Source organism: Salmo salar, chromosome 24 (assembly GCF_965601325.2).
Source record: "Salmo salar chromosome 24, fSalSal1, whole genome shotgun sequence".
In the NCBI taxonomy this organism is placed as follows: Eukaryota; Metazoa; Chordata; class Actinopteri; order Salmoniformes; family Salmonidae; genus Salmo; species Salmo salar.
This window is the reverse complement of record NC_138314.1, coordinates 29,254,428-29,272,660: the sequence shown is the minus strand read 5'-3', so window position 1 is coordinate 29,272,660 and position 18,233 is coordinate 29,254,428. Positions and strand designations below refer to the sequence as shown.

The 18,233-nt window shown below is 43.9% G+C and overlaps 2 protein-coding genes across 5 annotated transcripts; one reads left to right on the top strand and one right to left on the bottom strand.

The window, feature by feature from the left end:
• Nucleotides 1-22: 22 nt before the first annotated feature.
• On the bottom strand, nucleotides 23-6,381 carry LOC100194937 (cyclin G2). The gene is given in 8 exon segments (NM_001139966.1): nucleotides 23-1,075; nucleotides 1,322-1,524; nucleotides 1,785-1,883; nucleotides 1,974-2,052; nucleotides 2,192-2,442; nucleotides 5,265-5,402; nucleotides 5,486-5,615; nucleotides 6,214-6,381. Coding segments are annotated over 7 exon segments (1,014 nt in total). The 5' UTR covers nucleotide 5,615; nucleotides 6,214-6,381; the 3' UTR covers nucleotides 23-960.
• A 117-nt stretch (nucleotides 6,382-6,498) lies between these two features.
• On the top strand, nucleotides 6,499-18,229 carry LOC106585732 (coiled-coil domain-containing protein 158). 4 transcript variants are annotated; one of them, XM_014172294.3, is made up of 23 exons: nucleotides 6,500-7,297; nucleotides 8,422-8,476; nucleotides 8,626-8,768; nucleotides 8,950-9,116; nucleotides 9,276-9,385; nucleotides 9,627-9,933; nucleotides 10,035-10,111; nucleotides 10,319-10,429; nucleotides 11,012-11,126; nucleotides 11,271-11,390; nucleotides 11,761-12,192; nucleotides 12,452-12,620; nucleotides 14,405-14,557; nucleotides 15,004-15,116; nucleotides 15,302-15,460; nucleotides 15,565-15,657; nucleotides 15,833-15,940; nucleotides 16,272-16,426; nucleotides 16,680-16,739; nucleotides 16,908-16,990; nucleotides 17,179-17,349; nucleotides 17,546-17,650; nucleotides 18,085-18,229. In XM_014172294.3, exons 1-23 carry the CDS (start codon nucleotides 7,195-7,197, stop codon nucleotides 18,150-18,152), a joined length of 3,177 nt encoding a protein of 1,058 aa, XP_014027769.3. In that variant the 5' UTR covers nucleotides 6,500-7,194; the 3' UTR covers nucleotides 18,153-18,229. The 4 variants fall into 4 exon arrangements, with proteins under 4 accessions (XP_014027772.3, XP_014027769.3, XP_014027771.2 ...); XM_014172296.3 differs by having other exon boundaries at nucleotides 6,501-6,929; XM_014172295.3 differs by having other exon boundaries at nucleotides 6,502-7,297; nucleotides 16,908-16,978.
• Nucleotides 18,230-18,233: the final 4 nt, after the last annotated feature.

Below are 18,233 nucleotides of genomic sequence, written 5' to 3'. Positions count from 1 at the left end.
ATAATAGGGAATACACAACAGGTTTAAAAATACTATTTTATCTGTAGGGTTCTTGGTTTGTGGTTCATTTCTAACAATATGTTGATATACAGTAACATAAGATGGCCTATTTACAAAGCATGATACAACTTTCTTCATTTTATGTACATTGTTATTTGTTAAAATATAAATATTTTGCACATGTACTGAATCTCAATAGACAACAATCACCATCATTCTCTAACACAATCACATTTACATACAAGTCACCATTCATAGAATACAGTATCATCCTGCATAATCTTACAAACACATTACAATAACGTGGTGTATAGGAAACCTTTACATGAATATTATTCTATAAAACAGGTACATTTTTGCACAAATGTACCAATATGTTGGGTATTTCCCATTGATTTAAACAGTCAGTGCACAGGTTTGACATCCTAGGAAGAAAATAACTTCACCGTTGTGCTTAATGTCACCTGGAATGTGTCAAATTTGGACATAGATTGACACCAGCAACATCTAAAAAGGCTTTCAAAGATCTTATTGCCAGTCAGCTGCCAACATATTGCAATTTAAATCTCACTCAGATCTAAAAATCAGAACAAAAGTTTAAAAACAGCACATGGACTAACACAGGCACTTGATAGGGCCTGTTGTTCAGTATTTCCAGAATACATATGTATGTAGCAGAGGTGGTTTGTTGGACTACTCTCCCGTGATCAGTAACCTAGCTTTAGACAGGAAGACTTATGTCCACACCTAGGCTTTAGTGGAGAGGGCTAACCAGGCTCGCAGGCAACCCGAGTTTGATACCAGTCTGTCACACATACAGTATGCTAAGTGAAAGAAACAATTTTGTTCTGAATCATGACTACAAGGAAGGGGAACATTAAATTTAGGGAAAGTTACAGTTAGCACCCTGGTTACACATAATCTCAATCACAAGTTTGAGCTCATCAAAAAGAGGGACTATCATTTTCTGCCCTGGTTGCGAAACTCTACGGGGAAGAAGGGTCCCTTTTCGTCGCTGCCAGGAGAGCTGCACGGGCTGTCCTCTTCACAGCTCATGTCCTCACAGGAATCCTCACTAAATATACATAGGGGAGAACAGATGTCATCATTACTGTCTTCAAGTCACTGTTCCACTGATCTAATGTTATGTTTTTCTTCTTCCCTGAAACATCATAGCAATGCTGTACAATGTAGAAGTAATGTGGTGCATTATGTTACAGTTCAATAATGAGCCTTTATATACACACACACATTAGCTCTAGTGATATGAAATATGAATATTATTATACAGTAAAGTGCATTAAAGGGGCTGTTTGATTACCTCTCACTTTCACCCCAGCTGCCCTCTGGAATGGTCGGCAGTTCAGGGACACTGAAGTTATTAGCGTGCAAATTTTGGGCGGTTCGTCTGGACACGATCCACACCAGTTTTTTGTTGTCTGGTTTGTTACATTCACTTGAGCTGTACTCAGTCATGCATTTGGCCACAAGTCCCCTCCAGTAGAGTAACTCACTGTCAACAATCTGTGAAAGAAATAAGAAACATCTGAGGAGGCTGACAGAAGACAAATAGAATAGTCCTGGAAAATGTTGTCTCAGCCAAGTCAGAAGGTGCTAGTTTTCAAGTAGCATGTTTTCCTTTGATGTCACTTGTTTAGTGGCAGGGTCAAGCTACTGTATGTCAGTCTCAGTGGGTCTTTGTATTATAAAAATATAATACCTGTCATTGGTCATGACACCATCATGTCATACATACTGAGGTCTGTAATTAAACTGTATAATACCTTTAGGTGCCTTTGGACTTCTTGGACAATTTCCAACATGGCAAGAGACTGGAGGGCTTCAAACTCCTGACAAATGACAGACAGTGCCAGCACCGATGGCTGAAAAAAAATAATAACATATCGGTCCTGCAACTCAATGTAAACATTCTTATAATTTAGCAATTGTGTTGGCCTGAGAATAATTCTTACTTTTGCTTTAGAGAAAACAAGCCGACATAAGCAGGCTTTAAGCTGGGCTTCCAGTCTCCCAATGCTTGGGATCTCCTCCCTTAAAATAAAGGCAACCCTCATGTGAGCCTCATGTCAATTGATCATCAGAAGATCAACTTTACAGCTTCTAGCAATTGGAAAAATACTCACTGATGACATAATGCAAAAAGTGATCAATTAAGAAACAAAGCACTCACCTTTCTGATGTTAGTGATACGATGACAGCATGGTATAAGTGTAAAAAGGTTAAGGCTGTGACGGCTTTGAGCTCCAAATTGAGTTTTCCAGAGATGATCTTCTCCATGCGGCTGAGGTCAGAAACAGTGAACTTGCTTTGGCTGATGCGGATGAGTTCATGGGTGGGTGAGATGTTACACTCATCCTCAACCATTTTGGCAGCAATATGGAGGCAGGAGACTCCAATGCAAGGCAGATGCTTAGGTTGGACCTGTGAACATACCATTATAGTGATACATAAGTCAGCATAAATGGGATACTTCTGCTGAATTCTATTATATACTGAACAAAAATATAAAAGCAACATGTAAAGTCCCATGTTTCAGGAGCTGAAATAATTTTCCATACGCACAAAAAGCTTATTTCACTCAGATTTGATGCACAAATTTGTTTGCATCCCTGTTAGTGAGCATTTATCCTTTGCCAAGATAATCCATCCATCTGACAGTTATGGCATATCAAGAAGCTGATCAAACACCATGATAATGACAGAGGTGCACCTTGTGCTGTGGACAATAAAAGGCCACTCTAAAATGTGCAGTTTTGTTACTCAACACAAAGGGAGCGTGTGTAGGTTCCATCCCTCTCTTCGCCCCAACCTGGGCTCGAACCAGGGACCCTTGCACACATCAACAACTGACACCCCACGAAGCATCGTTACCCATCGCGCCACAAAAGCCGCGGCCCCTGCAACGCAAGGGGAAACCCTACTTCAAGTCTCAGAGCGAGTGACGTCACTGACTGAAACGCTATTAGCACGCACCACCGCTAACTAACTAGCCATTTCACATCGGTTACACGTGCAATTATTTAACCTTTATTTAACTAGGCAAGTCAGTTAAGAACAAATTATTATTTTACAATAAACGGTCTTCCCCGGCCAAAAACTCCCCTAACCAAGATGACGCTGGGCCAATTGTGTGCTGCCCTATGGGACTCTCGATCATGGCCGGTTGTGATACAGCCCAGGATGAAACCAGGATCTATAGTGATGCCTCTAGCACTGAGATGCAGTGCCTTAGACCACTGCGCCACCTGGGAGCCCCCCCCCAGAATTAGCATGCTGATTGCAGGAATGTCCACCAGAGCTGTTGCCAGATAATTTAATGTTAATTTCTCTACTATAAGCCATCTCCAACGTCGTTTTGGAGAATTTGGCAGTACGTCCAAACAGCCTCACAACCGCAGACCACATGTATGGCGTTGTGTGGGCGACCAGGTTTTCTGATGTCAGCGTTGTGAACAGAGTGCTCCATGGTGGCGGCGGTGTATGGTATGGGCAGGCATAAGCTACGGACAACCAACACAATTGCATTTTATGGATGGCAATTTGGATGCACAGAGATACCACGACGAGATCCTGAGCCCATTGTTGTGCCATTCATTTGCCGCCATCACGTCATGTTTCAGCATGATAATGCACGGCCCCATGTCGCAAGGATCTGTACACAATTCCTGGAATCTGAAAATGTCCCAGTTCTTCCATGGCCTGCATACTCACCAGAGATGTCACACATTGAGCATGTTTGGGATGCTCTGGTTTGACATGTACAACAGTATGTTCCAGTTCCCGCCAATATCCAGCAACTTCACACAGCCATTGAAGAGGAATGGGACAACATTCCACAGGCCACAGTCAACAGCCTGATCAACTCTATGCTGAAGGAGATGTGTCGCGCTGCATGAGGCAAATGGTGGTCACACCAGATACTGACTGGTTTTCTGATACCTTTAAAAAAAAAAAAAAGTAGGGGTGTGTATCTGTGACCAACATATCTGTATTCCCAGTCATGTGAAATCCATAGAAAATGGTTGCCTAATTTATTTATTTTAATTGACTGCTTTCTGTAACTCAGTAAAATCTTAGAAATTGTTGCATATTGCGTTTATATTTTTGTTCATTATAATTAAACAAAGTAAAGGGCACGCAAATTGACATAAGTTAAACAACAAACACAGGTATTAAACAAACAAAATGCATACAAAACGCTAATTCCGTAGAATATCCAGAATTACCATATCTCAACACAACAAGCATATCTTTAAGTCGATGTCCTCGCCCCCACTGAAATTTAATTAGCATAATACAAAAATCCCCCTAAAAATCTGTCAGTTTAAGATAGAGATATAGATATGTTTTTTTTGCATTGGATGCGTCTCAATCCACCGCATCCACCGATGTCGCACTTCCGCCTCTGCGGTGAAAAGTGACAGAGCTAGAGCAGTGTTTGTTAGACCATGAGACATCCTGAAAATCCATCTTCTCACAAAATCATCTGGTAGCGTCCAAGCGGTTTGGCGACTCCCACCACCGTCTTGGGACTCGTCTGAAGTCGGTACAGCCGATCTGCCAACTTCTGTCTGTGGCGTCCAAACAGTTTGGGCTACACACTAATATGACCCCTCTGTGGAAAGGTGAGACTCTCACATACATGTTTTGGTCTATGACACCCAAAGGCCTCACAAGACTCATCTGAAGGTCCCCCAGTACCAGTTGAAAAAACTGAATGGAAGTATATATGGAGACTGTTTAGAGCCAAAAATAAGGGGTTAAATACATGTAAAAATGTAATTAAAAATCATGAGCTTTCTTATCTCTCTCCTTTTTACTTTTTGGGGGGGACTATCTGTTGTTCCATGTAGAATCGGTTATTCAATGCATTTGTATGGGTGAATAGCAGTAAGGTAAACATTTTTAGGGATACTTCAAGGGGTCTTACAATTCTAAATCTTCCCTGTGGCTCAGTTGGTAGAGCATGGTGTTTGCAATGCCAGCTTGGTGTGTGCAACGCCAGGGTTGTGGGTTCGATTCCCACGGGGGGCCAGTACAAAAAAATAATAATGCATGAAATGAAATGTATGCATTCACTACTGTAAGTCGCTCTGGATAAGAGCGTCTGCTACATGACTAAAATGTAAATCAAATAGCTAAACGGTCCTTGGTATGACCTTCTTAAAACAATTCCATATAGCTTAGTAGAACCCCCCCAAAGCTTAGACAGGGCTTAGCCTATAATAGGTTAAAATACACACCTTCATAATGGCTAAGAACCTATCCAGTAGATTGACAGCCAGAACAAATGTCTGGGTGCTGAAACCAAAGAAACTGGTCAGGCTCCACAAGTCTTCAACTTTGGCATTTCTGCATTTTGCAGAGACTCCATTGTGATTCTGAAAATGAATGGTAAAATAGCACATCAAAAAACTGAAAGGTAAGTACAGTGAGTATATGTACTTGGGTCAGCAATACTTACCTCTGCTGCAGACTCCATTATATTCAGGCCAGTTTCCCGAGGTAAAAAGTATGATTCTTGAGAAATGTTTGACTTCAGCTCTTTGACAAGCCAACATGTTTCATTGTCAAGGTATTGAAGATCCTGCATCCTGAAAAAACACGCGATTAGCTAGATCCTAAAGAAATAACTAAAATGTTTCCCTCCGAGAAAGAGCCTAGACATTTAGACTGTCTTTACCCCACCCACAGGGTGTCAAGTATCAACGGTAAGCCACCAATAATATGCACATCACCCCGCTAGATAGCTAGCTATGACATAACAATATATGCCCAATACAGTCATCTTAAACACAAAAAAGGCTAGCATTTTCAATCATTTACATTACTTCTTATATAAAGTATCCAGGAAAATATTCGACAGTAGAATGGATGGACGGAACCTTGTTGAAAAGCAACCAGTCTATTCTAATGCTTTACTTGAAGGGAGAGGTGTTTAAGTTATCTACGTGAGAAATCGATATGGGTCACGTAGGTTAGTTAGCTATCAAGCTCATATTTGTAGCCGTATGTGGAAAATTATTTCTGACGCAATTATTCACATTAATCATATAAACTATCCCATGTATCTCAAATTACATGCAAAGAGTAACGTTATATAGCTACAGTAGTTACCATCAGCAAAACACTGGGTCAACAAGCTAGTACCAGCTAATTAACGTTAGCTAACAAGACAGAGACATGTCTTACTTTGTCAAACGCTTGAAACAAGACGATTTTATGAAAATATAGCAACTCAATACTCAAATTTCCATTTCGTTTACAACAAATTGTATCGATTAGTTAGCTATAACGTAAATTAACACGATAGTTCCTAAATTCTCATCTCCTGATGTTGGTATTGATCATTTCCATCTGAAATGCGGAAGGATCAAACGGTCGTTGTCTAAACAAACTGCGAGACTACAACATCCAACATCTTGCACCAGTGGATGACGACACGTTGTAGGCTAACGACGGACAGGGTTTCCATCATATGCTGCATTCAAAACAACTGGGAACTCGGGAAAAATACGTAATGGACGTCAGGATCTTCAGGTCAAGAAAGAGGTCCGAGTTGGAAGTCCGTTCAAATCGATTGTTCCCAGTCGGAGCTCGTTTTTTTCCCGAGTTCCCAGATATTTTGAACGCACTGAAGTCGGACGTCGAAGATTTCCGAATTACCATGACGTGTTCAAAACAACTGGGAACTCGGGAATCTCCGACTTCAGAACGTTCAAAACAATGGGAACTCGGAATGATCCGATTGGGAAAAATATCGATTTGAACGGTCATCCAACTAGGGAACTCGGCCTCTTTCTAGAGCGCCGACTTTCCGGCCTGAAGATCACTGACGTCATGATTTGACCTTGTATTTTTCCGAGTTCCCAGTTGTGTTGAACGCGGCATATGGCTTAATGGCTGTGGTAACTATGTTTTACTACCCTTCAATATTTTGTTTTAACGGAAAAGTAACCATATTTCTGTTTGTTCTTGAGATGGTATCTACAAACGTCCAGATTTAGCAACAACTTTGGGGAGTGCCTGTTTCTAAAATCCACCAACTCTGAGTGAAGAAAGCGCGAAATCAACAGTTTCCATGGCGATGAAGCTTCGCTACTACTTGTTGCTTGCAGGCGCTGGTTGATTTCCTCATGCTATCCCATACGCTAGCTAGCTAACCAACTGATAATGTCATCTGGATTTCAAAATTCCATATCCAAAGATAGTAATTTATCTATTTACAAATCCTCTGAATTGTTTGATGATTTATTGCACGAGATTCCAACAACAAGTAAGTAAATTAACCTAACTAACGTTAGCTAGCTACACTACATAAGTATGTGGACACCTGCTCGTCGAACATCTCATTTCAAAATCATGGGCATTAATATGGAGTTGGTCTGGCCCCGCCGATCTCAACAAACCATTTCTGTATGGACCTCGCTTTGTGCACGGGGGCAATGTCATGCTGAAACAGGAAGGGCCTTCCCCAAACTTGCCACAAAGTTGGAAGCACAGAATCGTCTAGAATGTCATTGTATGCTGCAACATTAAAATGCCCCTTCACTGGAACTAAGGTGCCTAAGCTGAACCATGAAAAACAGCCCTCTTCCACCAAACTTTACAGTTGGCACTATGCATTGGGGCAGGTTGTGTTCTTGCATCTGCCAAACCCAGATTAGTCTGTCAGATGGTGAAGCGCGATTCATCACTCCAGAGAACGTGTTTCCACTGCTCCAGAGTTCAATGGTGGTGAGCTTTACACCATTCCTGCCAACGCTTGGCATTGTGCATGGTGATCTTAGGCTTGTGTGCGGCTGCTCGGCCATGGAAACCCATTTCATGAAGCTCCAGATGAACAGTTCTTGTGCTGACGTGGATACCAGAGGCAGTTTGGAACTCTGTACTGAGTGTTGCAAGCGAGGACAGACTATTTATACGCTCTTCAGCACTCGGCGGGCCCATTCTGTGAGCTTGTGTGGCCTACCACTTCGTGGGTGAGCCGTTGGACGTTTTCACTTCACAATAATAGAACTTACAGTTGACCAGGGCAGAAATTTGACTAACTGACTTGTTGTAAAGGTGGCATCCTAAGACAGCTCCACGTTGAAAGTCATTGAGCTCTTCAATTAGGCCATTCTACTGCCAATGTTTCCTATGGCGATTCCATGGCTGTGTGCTCAATTTTATGCACGTGTCAGCAACGGGTGTGGCTGAAATTGCTAAATCCACTAATTTGAAGGGGTGTCTACATACTTTTGTGTGTATATATAGTGTATAACGTTGCTAACTACTAACATTCTAGCAAAGTTCACGGTCTTATCACATCACTGTGCTGATTCTCCTGGCATCAGTGGCAGCACTGAGCAATCCCTCTTTGGCTTTCTAATTTAGCAAGCTACCTCTACCTTACAGGTACAAATGACACAAGCACTGTCCCTAGAAGGTACAACAATCTGGATGAGTTGAGGTAATTTTGCCCTTTTCTTTAAATTACTCTAGTTAACTAACTCCCACATCCTTTTTCATAACACTAGTATTTGAAAACAGATTGTCTGCCTTTTGCACCATGAACCATCATCCATTTGGAAGCAAGTTTGTTACGTTCTTTCTTTACAGTGAGGAGCTTGACAGACGAACCAAGGAGACCCAAATGCTGCAAGAAGAGGTGGAACATGCAACTAAAATTACCATGGAGAAAATGGGACGCACATGTCCCAGCAGCTCACCTTCACAAATGAATTACTTTCCCATCTTTATGGGTGAGTATGTGGTTTTCTTGTGTCATGAAGAAAAATATAGCCAGTACTAGCTATACAGTTACACATCGGAGCTATTGTCACAACCAAATATGTCACTAGCCTATTTTGAATTATGAAACTACTTGTAGTAGTTTGCTGTGATAAGTGTTCCTTATTGCCACTACATTTTTTTATTTTACAGATGGTTCATCGGAGGAGAACTCAGAAGTGCTGTCTGTGATCCAGCCTCTTACATATGGCCTGGAGCTGGTCAGAAGTGGCATAACTTTCCCTGGGAAAGATGTTTTGGAAAATGCAATAGGGGACTACTCTCAACAGGTGTCGGAGCTCCAAAAGCAGCTGAGTGAGGTTAGTGTGAGATACAGTCCTATTTTTCTTCTCCTTTCCTGGTGAGAGTTATATATTATTGTGGATGGCCTCTTGAACTCAATGATTCTAATATCAAAATCCATGCAGTTCTTTGCCACGAGGTGCCATTGATTGCAACCTTTGCTAATACTTTTTCAGACACATGAGCTTCATGAACAGCAGAAGTTCTACTTCCGTCAGTCCATCATCAAGCTGCAGACAAAATTGCAGGAGTTCCAGATTGAGAAAGATGCCCTGGCTGATCTAAGGTAATTGAATCTGAAACTGTTGCACTGTAGGCCATTTGTACTGTATACCTTTGGACACATACAGGTTCTTTGCAACGGGACTATAGGACATGTTTTACAGTCCCTTCAATGCCCACTGGGCACAGACGTCAATTCAACATCTATTTCACGTTGGTTCCACCTAATTTAATTGAAATTACATGGAAACAACGTTAATTCAACCAGTGAGTGTCAATTGGGTGTTAATTGTTTTGTCCCTCAGAATGAAAGAGAGCAGAAAACAGGCAGATGTAATGGGGAAAATGCAAGCAATGATCAGGGATCTGCAAGCCACTAAACAGACCGGGGACCAGAGGCTCCTGGAGGCTGAGGATGAAGCAAAGTCTCAGAGTAGGAGAGCAGAGTCAAGGGAGCGGACACTACAGGAGGTGTACTCCACGCTGTTGGCTTACGAAAAACGTTGTGGAAACAATTTGTACACCAGCCAGGACGCACTGGGTGTTGCAGTGGAGAAAGTATTACACGACTTGGAGCATGCAAATCACAGTCTGAGAGAAAGCCTTCTGCTGGTAAGACAGTGTGTTATGTTTTATTTAACACAACACTTTTATCAAGGGTTTGAAATGTTGTTCTTGACATTGTATTTTCCATTCCTAACTCATTGTGCCAGCTGAAGGAGCAGATGGAGATTCAAGAACAGAAATGCCAAGAGAAAGCAGAGATCATGTTGAAGGAGCAAAGCGAAAGGTGCATATTCATTAACTTTCCACAATTCTTGTCTCAGTGACTTGGGATTACAGTCATTCTCTAATCTGATTAGCCCACACATTACCTGCATGTAAGGCCATCTGGTATAGAATTTGTTGTAACCCTAAAACCGCATGTATGTTCGAGGCAAGTTCCTAGAGGTGACATGTAAAGTTGCCTTGCTTGAGTTGCTTTACTCTTTTCCAGAATGGAGCAGCTCACTACCACTCATGACCAGGAGGTGGCGATATTGACTGAGAAATTGAGCAGCTCCAGAAGCAGTGCCTCCAGCTTGCATGTCCAGGTGGAGTTGTTACAGTGAGCGACATGAATTATCTAGCAATACTATATCTACATATTTCCTGAGTTGAATTAAATTCAAAGCTCTCTATTTTCGGGCCTCCCGAGTGGCGCAGCGGTCAAAGGCACTGCATCGCAATGCTTGAGGCGTCACTACAGACCTGAGTTCGATCCCAGTCTGTGTCACAACCGGCTGTGACCGTGAGTCCCATAGGGCGGCACCCAATTGGCCCAGCGTCGTCCGGGTTTGGCCGGGGGGGCTTTACTTGGCTCATCGCAGTCTAGCGACTCCCTGTGGCAGGCTGGGTGCCTGCAGGCTGATTTCAGTTGTCAGTTGAACAGTGTTTCCTCTGACGTATTGGTGCAGCTGGCTTCTGGGTTAATCGGGTAGGTGTTAAGAAGCGCGGTTTGGTGGGTCATGTTTCAGAGGACGCATGACCCAACCTTCACTTCTGCAGCGATGAGACAAGATCGAAATTGGGGAGAAAAACTGGGTAAAATGCAAAAAAAATGAATATAAATGTATATAGTCACTCATCTTTTCATTCAGTCAAATCTTTCAGAAAGTGTCCAAATGAATGCATTATTTCCTTTCACCAGAAAACAAGGTGAAAGCCAGGCTTCAGTGCACCAGTGTCAGGTCAATGACTTGGAGTCAGCTCTCTCTGTCCTGCGCTCCAAACTACTGGACACCCAGCAGGGCCATGAAGACAAGGTTACCGCTAACACACACATGCCGGTTGTGATGTAGAATAATAGAGTGGCCTTAGTCTTTTCAAACAAAGGTTTAGGAGGGAGACATTGTAATATTCTATGTGAAGGTTCTGATGCTTTGGGTTGTCATGATGTTGTGTACCAGGTGGGTGCTCTGGAGATGCTGTTGGCCGAGGCCCAGTCTCAGGTGGGGGAGGCCCAGAGAGGGAGAGACAGATCCCTCCAGCAGACAGAGGAGCTGGACTCTCGGCTCTGCCAGCTCACGGTAATACAGCCCAGCCTCAGACACAAACAGCAAGGATACTGTACGTCCTTAGCTCCCTGCAGCTGTAGAAAGAGGTACACTATGTTAACATTGCACATTCTTTGATTCCAGCAACTCAGTGTTGTCATTGTGTTTGATATATAAATATGAATCTGGCTTTGATAAGTTTTTTTTTATTTTTTTATCATTTCAAACCCATGAAATCAAACAGATGTTTGAATAAGAGTCAGTAGTGTATTATGTGTGTGGGGTCAGTCAGAGCTGCAGCTGGCCCTGGAGCAGGAGCAGACCAAGCATCATTTATTTTTTTAATGGAAGATGACACCAAGGCTTTAGTTGTCAAACACTCATTATTTTTTGTCTCTGCCAGTTGTTGAGCGAGAAGCATCAGCTGGAGCAGCAGAAGGAGCTGGCTGTGGTGCGACGGGAGCTGGAACTGACCGCAGACCAGCTGAACAAGGCCAAGGACGAGGAGCTGCGGCTGCAAGCCCTGAAGGGTGACCGGGACGAGGAGCTGAGGAAGGTCCTGGCGCTGCTGGAGGAGAGGGACAGGGAGCTGCAGCAGGGACGGGCCAGGCTGGAGGAAGCCCAGGGCAGCTGCCAGGCCCTCAGGGCAGAGACTGAGGTGCTGAGGCTCAAGCTGGAGGACAGGGAGAAGATGGTGGACCTGCTGCGGCTGCAGATGGAGAGCACCACCCAGAGGACGGTGCAGCATGGACGTAGCATTGACTCCCTGCACAACGAGAAGAGCCGCCTCAGCAACCAGCTCAATGAGCACAAGCTGGAGATCCAACAGTTAAGGGTTAGTTAGTTGGCTAGTTAGTTAGTTTTGATCATCTACTTTAGTTTCAAGGTTGGTTGTCTCCTGCCCCTCTGGGGGGGAACTTGGCATGCTTCTAAATCAAGACCAGATTTTGAGGTCATTCAGGCTGCTAAGGGGAATCCTCAGACTTGTTCATTGTCTTGGATTGTATAATACTCCATATTTTTCTTTTTGGGTGTGTTTTCAAAGCTATCCTACTATATACCGTTCCAACCCTGCTGAGTCCCTCCCTTTACAGACGTGCTTGGAGCAGCGTGAGGAGTGTTTGGCGGTGCTGGAGCAGGAGAGGCGAGTACAGCAGGCTGGCCTGTCCAAACAGAGCTGCTGTGTCAAGGAGCTGACGCTGGAGAAACAGCAGCTCACCGCTGAGCTAGAGGTGCAACGCATGCAACTGGTCTGCCTCACAGGTACACTGGCTGTCATAAACTCAGTAAAAAAAGAAACGTCCCTTTTTCAGGACCCTGTCTTTCAAAGATAATTCGTAAAAATCCAAATCAAAACTTCACAGATCTTCATTGTAAAGGGTTTGAACACTGTTTCCCATGCTTGTTCAATGAACCATAAACAATGAATTAACATGCACCTGTGGAACGGTCGTTAAGACGGTAGGCAATTAAGTTCACAGTTATGAAAAGGTAGGACACTAAAGAGGCCTTTTTACTGACTCTGAAAAACACCAAAAGAAAGATGCCCAGGGTCCCTGCTCATCTGCGTGAACGTGCCTTAGGCATGCTGCAAGGAGGCATGAGGACTGCAGATGTTGCCAGGGCAATAAATTGCAATGTCCGTACTGTGAGAAGCCTAAGACAGCGCTACAGGGAGACAGGACGGACAGCTGATCGTCCTCGCAGTGGCAGACCACGTGTAACAACACCTGCACAGGATCGGTACATCCGAACATCACACCTGCGGAACAGGTACAGGATGGCAACAACAACTTCCCGAGTTACACCAGGAACGCACAATCCCTCCATCAGTGCTCAGACTGTCCGCAATAGGCTGAGAGAGGCTGGACTGAGGGCTTGTAGGCCGGTTGTAAGGCAGGTCCTCACCAGACATCACCGGCAACAACGCCGCCTATGGGCACAAACCCACAGTCTCTGGACCAGACATGACTGGCAAAAAGTGCTCTTCACTAACGAGTCAAGGTTTTGTCTCACCAGGGGTGATGGTCGGATTCGCGTTTATCGTCGAAGGAATGAGCGTTACACCGAGGCCTGTACTCTGGAGCGGGATCGATTTGGAGGTGGAGGGTCCATCATGGTCTGGGCCGGTGTGTCAAAGCATCATCGGACTGAGCTTGTTATCATTGCAGGTAATCTCAAAGCTGTGCGTTACAGGGAAGACATCCTCCTCCCTCATGTGGTACCCTTCCTGTAGGCTCATCCTGACATGACCCTCCAGCATGACAATGCCACCAGCCATACTGCTCGTTCTGTGTGTGATTTCCTGCAAGACAGGAATGCCAGTGTTCTGCCATGGCCAGTGACGAGCACGGATCTCAATCCCATTGAGCACGTCTGGGACCTGTTGGATTGGAAGGTGAGGGCTAGGGCCATTCCCCCCAGAAATGTCCGGGAACTTGCAGGTGCCTTGGTGGAAGAGTAGGGTAACATCTCACAGCAAGAACTGGCAAGTCTGGTGCAGTCCATGAGGAGGAGATTCACTGCAGTACTTAATGCAGCTGGTGGCCACCCCCCACCCCCACCCTTTTCTTTTCCTAGGGACACATTATTCCATTTCTGTTAATAACATGTCTGTGGAACTTGTTCAGTTTGTCTCAGTTGTTGAATCTTGTTATGCTCATACAAATATTTACACATATTTTTACACACAAGTTTGCTGAAAATAAACGAGGTTGACAGTGAGAGGATGTTTCTTTTTTTGCTGAGTTTAGATGGCTTTCAGATGAGAATATTCCCCTCACAGATAAAATGATGCATCGACTCTCTGTTCATTCAAACACTTATATGCTAACGTTTTTGTATGAATTATGATCTTTATTAATTCTGCAATAATAAAGACCTTTCAGTGATTTGATTTAACGGCTTCCATTTCTCCAGTCTTTAGGGAAAAATACAGGTCTTCAGTGGCAAACGGCAAGAACAATGATCATGTTGCTAGACTGTGTTGGAAAACAGTACAGCATGTATTGTCTGTTTTTCTTGTTCACCATCTGTCTGTCCTCCAGAGGAGTATGAGGAGTTGAAGAGGCTCCACAGCAGTAAGAGTGAAGAGCAGGAGGGCGTGGTGGTGGGTCTGAAGGCCCAGCTGAAGACCACCCGAGCTGAGCTGGACCAGGCCAGGAGCACCCTGAGGACCCTGGAGGGAGCGGACGGACACGGTCAGCACTGCACATCACTGAGATCATTATATTATAGCGGAGATCTGTGTTTATATGGTTATGGGAAGTCTACAGTATGTGTTTTATGCATGAGTTTTTAGATGAGAGAGGACTGACTAGGGACACTGATAAGTAAATAGTTCTGGAAGTAATGAGAATTTTTGTACCCCCCCCCCCCCCCCCCCCCCCCCCAAATGGCTGCTCTTTTAACATGACAAAGATCCGTGTTGGATCGAAACGTGGTCGATAAATGTGGTAATTGGGAGCTTATTCAGTGTGCGGGCCCTTCTGTTATCTTTCATGCTCTGTGTCACTCATTGTGACACTTCACCTTTTGGATTTGGTTGATTCATTTCCTCCTCCATTGAATCGACAGAAAGAGATGAGAGTAGATAGACCTTGATTGACTCGATCCTCTCTGCCCTGTCTCCCCTTTCTCTGTCCAGGCTTGAGGGTTGCCATGGGGATGCAGAAGCAGATAACAGCCAAGCGGGAACAGATTGACACTCTCCAGGGCCGAATCCAGCTCCTGGAGGAGACCATGGACAAACTGACCGAGGTAAGAACACCTCAATGTTTACTTTAGTGCTCCACATCGTGTCTATCGTTATTACACATGCCCTGGCTTCCACACAGATAAAAGCCCTGTGTCCTTAATTAAGTAGGGATTTAAAACAGCAAGATATTCTTGTGTTCACTTAAATGCATAATAATCTGCCTTCAATATGGTCTTTCCCTTCCCAGGAGAAGCGTTACCAGAGTCTAGAGAGTAAGCGTCAGATCCAGCTGCTGGCTTCAGTCACTGAGGAGAAGAGACAGGTGGCAGCGGAGGTGGAGACCGTCCGCTCCCTGGAGGGACGGCTCAGGGAGAAAGTGGCCAAACTGGAGACGGCCCTACACAAGGTGGTGTGGCACTACCTTGTATTTACTTACTTTATCACACAGTATGAACAGAAATATACATCTCGCTCTGACTGACCCCCATTTACACCTACGATGTTCTTCAGATGTCTGAGAGCTTTGTCCACTGTCAAGACTTCATCCAGTTGCAAGAGCAGGAGTTTGTACGGCTGAAGCTGCAGCATGCTCTGGATGTGAAGGTACAGCTCACTAGGATGGGTGTCCATCTGCCTCTATAGAGGTCTAATGCATATGCTGTTTTATTGTTTGATTTGCATTGTACTCAGAATATCCTTTCTCCTCTAAACTGTCTATAGCCTTCTATGCTGTATGTATGCTTTTTCAAGTGCTGTGTCTTTTCTGCATGAGCTGCAGGGCCAACACCTGCGAGCCACAGGGAATGCTCAGCGTGCTTCCCTCTCCAGCCCAACAGCCCTGACTGCACTACCCTCCAGCCAGCACAGCTCAAAGTGCCTGCTAGAGGTAGATCAATACAGAAACTTCCTACAAAATGCCTTGTGGCTCCAATCCTTCCAGGGCCTGGCTTTGTTGAGGTTTTTTCAGTGGTGGAAAAGAAAGACACAAGCTCAGCACATCTGACTTCCCCAAAATTAAAAACACTCCCTGATTGCATTCCTGTGGCAGCATGACAGACTCGTTCATCAACCATTTGACTTGACTCCGGAACAGCCGGATCTAAGCCAATTTATTCAAAGCATGGAAGTATGCCAGGTGGTCAACAATAGATTTTTGTGTTGAATATAGTGTAACCCATAATGGTATTTTACTCAGCATCTCTTCACCCCTCTTACAGTTGAAACCTCAGCAGCTGCTGGAAAGCCCCACCACGGAGCTGCGGTCCCTAGTCAAAGAGCTACGAGGTGTGATTTCTGAAAATCCTGGACCACACACCAACAAAAGCACCCTCAGAAGGAGCTCTGTTCCAGAGAGGGATCACAGGACCACACTGTAAGTCTCTGTGTGACGTTAAAGATCACCATGCTACTAGTGTTTTCCCCCACACATTTTTTGTTGTTGTGCGTCATTCTCTTGGTTTCTGAAACCACAGTGGTTTATTTCACAAAAATGTTTCACAGCCATGTGACATGTTTCTCAATGTATGCAGAGCTTGTGTTCTTTTTGGTTCTCAATCAACCCATCAACTACAATCATGTGGAGCTTCTTTCATTCAAATTTCATGCAATAAAAATGTCTGTTACAGCAACGAAGTGACCAAAAATGTTACAAGCAATGCCAAAACGATAAAGGGGACCAACAGCAGGTAAGAGCATGTATCCTTGAACCTCTTGTTTCTGACTGCCTGAGCATGGCTGTTGGCAACCGGTCCCTACCTCTGTATTTTGGCTTTACTAATCCTCAGGCCACATGAATGTGCAGTGTCTGTCTGTGGCTTCGTTCTAATGCATGTTTGTGTATGCAATATGTGCAGTGGTGTGGCTCACCTCCTTAGGACAACTGATCTGGATGAGCGGAATTTAAACAGCACCTTCTCAAGCGCCAGTGAGTTTCTCTGTTAGTACAATCAAACATTTTAACACACTCAACCAATCATGTGCTTTATTTTCCTCATTTCACCTTTCATATCACTCTACTAGACCCATTATCATCCCTGTGGTCCCCCTTCAAACATATGTTCAAGGTATACAGTTTTTCAGCAGTTAACCATTCCTCCACTTCAGACATTGTTGCTATTTCTACAGGCCATGACTTTTCTTTTGCTGCATCTCTGCCTTGCTACACATCGTCCTCTCGAGCCATGGCACTGGGCCGCAGGTCCCCTGTACACTCGCTTCTGACATCTGACCACAACCCCACACCTCCACCACAGAGCAGGACTCAGGCAGAAAGCTCTCTCATAGACACACACACATGTAAGTCCCACTGCCTTCAGCATTATTACAACTCTGTTGTGTAACCAATGTGGGAGACAATGTCCCCAATGAAATGGCCTTGGAGAACCTTGGTTACTTTACAGTATGGCATCATAATAATGTTTTAAATTTCAGAACTCTAATTTGATGACTTCTGAGTGAGTAACTTGTGGTTTCACTTGAAATGTTTGTCCAGTGGCCAATCCGCAGGCTGAGTTTACAGGACACACATGCAAGCACTTGCATGGAAAACTGGACAGCCTCCAAAACATAGTGGAGGACTTGCAGATGAAGAACCAAGGTTTGTTGAACAGAGTGTTTTTTTCTGTTCATCTGACTGCTGTGCAGCACAGTGGTTAGTGACTGACATCAGTGCTAAAGAACTGAATCTGTATTAGGAGTTTTGAATTTGCCCAATGTTGTCCAAACATAACAGTTGTGAGAATCCTGACTTCCTTATTATGTCTGGCCCTCTCTGCCTCACGTACCAGACCAAATTGTTTAACTGGAATGTCATCAGGACACAGAGAATCAGGACAATGATTATATTGGTTTGGGGATAGGTCAAGTTGATGAAAACAGAAATTCCTGATTAATCCAGAAAAATTCCATTGCTGTTTATGTCCGATAAGATAACTGCCACCTTTGGGACAATACAGTTTATCTTGAAAACACAGTTTCTTTGAAGAAACTCTACAAAATGCATTTTAAGTAATAATGATTTACTTTTTTCAGAAATGTCCTCTATGATAAAGGGTCAGGAGAAGAGGATGAGAAATGTCAAAGACAAAAGGAAGCTTTAGAACAATCAAGGCTCTGAGTGAATGTGTACTGTAATAAAAATAAACTTGTATTTAAAAGTAAAGGCACTCAATGATCATTAT